Source organism: Chenopodium album, chromosome 6, assembly GCF_948465745.1.
Source record: "Chenopodium album chromosome 6, dcCheAlbu1.1, whole genome shotgun sequence".
NCBI classification, from domain to species: Eukaryota; Viridiplantae; Streptophyta; class Magnoliopsida; order Caryophyllales; family Amaranthaceae; genus Chenopodium; species Chenopodium album.
In genome coordinates, this window is record NC_137839.1 from 3,264,495 (window position 1) to 3,269,050 (window position 4,556).

The window sequence follows — 4,556 nt, forward strand, 5'->3', positions numbered from 1 at the left end:
GTAAGGGTCTGTTCTCATTGAATGAACTCAGCTGAATTGAACTGAACTGAAATGAATATTTTATAAGAGAAGGAAATTAGAAGCTAAACTAAACTGAACTGAACTGAATTTCAATATAAGAGAACAGGCCCTAAGTTACTATAAACCGAATTCCTAAGTTTATTTAGCATTAATATTTAAAAATATCATATTAATGCATATGGTAATGAAGGGTATCTTTGAAAAAAAAAAGGGATAAATAGTCACATGAGAGTTAACTGTGAAGTGTGATGCTCATTCTTCCATTCCCACTGTTAGATCTGACATCAATAACACTTCCTTCTTTTCAAAGCTGCTCATCATCTTCTTCCTTTTTTTTTCCAACTAAATATTTACAAGTATATTGTCTACTCTTTCCTCCAATCTTTAGATAGAAGCTCAGATCACCTAATGACAAATATTACACTATAGTCAGTACGTATTAATGTATTATTAGTATACCCTTTTTTTAAAAAATAAGATTTATTTATTCAAAGTGTATTATTAATATCTTTATATCCTTACCTCTTGGATCTTTCTACCATATACACCCAATACCTTATAATATATAGCTAGTATTATTTTTTATTAGTAGCTCATCAAATTAGCTTCCTTTCTTCTTCATTAATTTATTGGGTCTTGTGAAAGTTCATTTTTTTAGCTCCCCAATGTATTGACCTTAAGCTTTTAATCACTTCTACTTAGTTTAATTCAATTTTAAGCATTGTTTAAGCTTTAGGTAATCTATATTATTATCAAGTGAGATGAGCTAAGCTAGTGTATTACATATATGTTCCTCTCCCATATTATACATACACATATATTAAGGAGGAATAAACCTTTTTTTTTTTTTTTTTTTTTGCTCACCTCATTTTTTTTGGTAAAATTTTGAGGAATTTTGGAAATAAGTAAAGGCAAATTGAAGAAGATGAAGTTAAGTAGGATGTTGGATTCACTTTGTCTTGCTTTTGATTCAAAGACATGTTTTTGTATCAACTCTGTTGAAGCTCATGAAGATGATGAAGAGTTTGAACAAGAAAGGAAACCTCTATTTGAAGGCCAAAAGAAGCAAGTTTTAACTCTAAAAGATGCTATTTCTGGTACTCAAAGCTTGGCTTTGCTCATGAAACCTAAGGTATGTCCATGTACTAATATGCATATTCATTCCTCTCTCCTTTTCAAGTCGTATGTAAATATATTACAGAACAACTATGAGGTCGGGTTTGGTTTTTATATAGGTTAATCTTGTCTATGTCACTGTCCTTCTTTATGATCAACTGACTTATGAATGATCATACACGTACTTATAACCTTATATCACTATAAGAATGTTGATATGCATTATTTGTTTGTGTTTGTTTAGACAGTGGTACTGAAGGTGTCAATGCATTGCAATGGTTGTGCAAAGAAAGTGGAGAAACATATCTCAAAAATAGATGGTATGTTCCTTTTAATTATCTTAAAGTTTCATGTTTTTTTTTTTTTTTCATCTTCAATGTTAGATTGTAATCTCTTGTTGATCGAGGATTGTAATACCAAAGCAATTGTTCAGTGTTGATAGCCTAGAATTACGTCTAATTTCAAATATCAAGATAGGGACCATACATGGTTTAGTAGGTCCTAATTACAATTAGATTTGGTATCTTTAATTAAGTAAAAACAAGGCTAATCTACAACTACTAGTAGTATATTAGCATGTTAAGAGTGGACTGCTACATAGTTAATTAGTTAGGTACATAAAAATTTATGTTTACCCTTTGAAAAAAATAACAAGTTATTTATTTAATAATATGCTATTCACTATGGATATAAATTAAATTTATATATTGAATTATTGATAAGTCTTAGTGCATATATTTATTTGGTAAGGTAGGGTCCATTTAGGGATTAAGGGGGGAAACCATATAACCTACAATAATATGAATTTTCGCATTTTTTTTCTTAATGTTGGATATCATGCATTATTATCAATCTCCCAATCTCTTATTAGATATTGAAAATCTTACGAGATTTTGATAGGAAAAAAATGTGAAGAAAAACTGTAAATTCAGGGACTACCCGATAGCTTCTCTTATATATCAAGTATATAAATCCCGTTATTTGTATAGCTTATAAGAATGACTTATGATATATACTAACTTGTTTGTTAAATATTCTTTGTCTCCTCCAAAAACCAAATTTAGGAGTGATGTCTTACAAAGTAGACTTGGAAAGCAAGATGGTGGTGGTAATTGGTGATATCCTCCCTTTTGAGGTATTGGAGAGTATTTCCAAGGTTAAAAATGCCCAACTTTGGACTTTTGGCATCTAATAATAACCACACAATTAAGAGCAAGGATCACAAACAAGAGGAGAAGGATTATGAAGAAGATCAAAGCATATTGTACATTTGATATTTTTGTGACCCTTGATTAATTAAGCTATATTACTACTTAATTATGGCATATAGTATGATTTGTATATCGATCGATATGCCAAAAACTAATGCATCCATCTTAATTTCTCGTGATGCTTAGTAGAGTAATTTGCAAGGGATATTGCATTTTGAAGAAACCTTGCAAATTCTTAGTAGGAAAAAAAAATATATAATATAATATATATATTCCAATGTATCATTTTTATATGTATTGGTTATTAAATTAGTATTATTAGAAGACCAATTTTAAATTTCTTTGACTCTTTGCGATCTTTGCACGTCTATTTAATATTATGGATCTATCTTAATTGTAAGATTATATTAATACATAATAATTAATTAGTATGAATTTATAACAATGGCATACATGATCCTTAAACTACGTATATGGGAGTATATATGCTTCAAGGCACCGGCCAGTAATATAATTGCCTGCTTTTTTTCGTTGCTTAAAAAATTAGAGAGATTGAGGAAGGTGGATGTGGCGGTGGAGTTGCAAAAGCTACAAAAATTTTGTTTGTTATGTACTTTTAAACTAGTGAATTGACATATTTTAGTGGTATAATTAGTAAGGGAAAAAATAATGCATGTTACCTACATGTTTAATGTGAAATAGGTAGATCCATCATGTCAAATTATATATGATATAAATAAGAATATGTTGGAGAATAGTATAATCAGATTAATCATACATACAAGTTTAAATAATATAGTCATTTTATTATAGCAAGTTCAAGTTAATTAAGATTATTTTCCGAAGTAATCCACTCATCTTATCAATTTTAAATAGTGATGTGTCAAATGTGGTGTCATAATATGTGATCGATCTTTTCATTGATATTAATTAGAGTCCAACCTTATAAGACACACACTTGATACCAATTCAATTAGAGTCCAACCTTACAAGGTACAAAGTACAAGCAAGTGACAAATAGAGCATAAAGGGTTGAAATGAGCACATTAGGGAAATCTTAGCACATGAATGCAATTTCTTGTATAAAGCTTCAATTATTAGCTTTTGACAATCATTTCCGTTCTTCACAAGGAGAAATAATAAATGCGTCACCTCAAATATAATTAGAAGCTAGATAATGTGAAGTTCGACATACTATACATATATTGTATCAAGAAAAAGACAATAATAACGAGATAATATTAATTAGATTATGGTTACGGCGTGAGTTAATAATTACCTTAAAGTCAAACTTAGCTTGTACCCATCATAGGCATGCATAGTGTACATGACTTTTCAATGTATAGAGGTATTCATGCTCAATCTTCCATGCGAGACAAAGGAAGTTTTGGTTTCAAGCAACAATATCACACCAACATCAAAAGGCTATCTAAGCTAGATGCTACTATGCTAGATAGTAGAACAAGAATAGCTTAGTCGGCATTGTTCCATTAAAATTTGATAAGATAAGGTCACACCTAATAATCATAATCAATACTTAATTAGTGGTAAATACAATAATCATAGCTTAGACCTCATATGAAATAATCTTTAATCTATATCATATGATAAGATATAGGCCATATAACAATATCATTAAATTGAAGTGCTAGTTGGTAATGTGAGAACCATAGACCATGTGCTTCATAAATCCAAAATCATATCTATGTCGCTTTAGGTCCAATTGTATGTTTGTAGGTTGGGCCATCATTTGTCACCTAAACCTGGCTATACGTATATGGATCATTATGATAAAATTGGTCATGTGCCAAACTTTAATTTAACTTGACCCTTTTTATAATTTTAATATTATTATATGGGTCCGATGCCACTTGATTTATTAAGGCTAAAGAAGCTTATTTAATTAGTTCTTAGATTAGGATACTCACTTTGTTTTCAAATAAATAAATAAGCGCGTTACATATTTATGCATAGAGCTTTAGACAAGTAAATAGAAGTATTCTATAGTGTAACCAAGTCAAATTGAAATACAGAGTATAATACTTTGTAAAGTTAATAAAAGATGAGTGAGATCATGTCTATTCACATCTGATAATGCATTATTTATAAAATGAAGCACTTATTCTAAAACGAATGAATAACACAAGTGATGATCTACTTATTTAAGAATAGAGGGAGTATTATACAATTGCTTTAGGCTTTCAAATC

The 4,556-nt window shown here is 29.5% G+C and overlaps 1 protein-coding gene across 1 annotated transcript; it reads left to right on the top strand.

Moving 5' to 3' along the window:
• The first annotated feature begins 257 nt into the window (after positions 1–257).
• Positions 258–2,694, top strand: LOC145634286 (heavy metal-associated isoprenylated plant protein 35-like). Its single transcript, XM_081685708.1, has 3 exons — positions 258–1,153; positions 1,382–1,457; positions 2,202–2,694. The coding sequence occupies exons 1-3, from the start codon at positions 947–949 to the stop codon at positions 2,327–2,329; spliced, it is 411 nt and encodes a 136-aa protein (XP_081541834.1). The 5' UTR covers positions 258–946; the 3' UTR covers positions 2,330–2,694.
• The last annotated feature ends 1,862 nt before the right edge of the window (positions 2,695–4,556 follow it).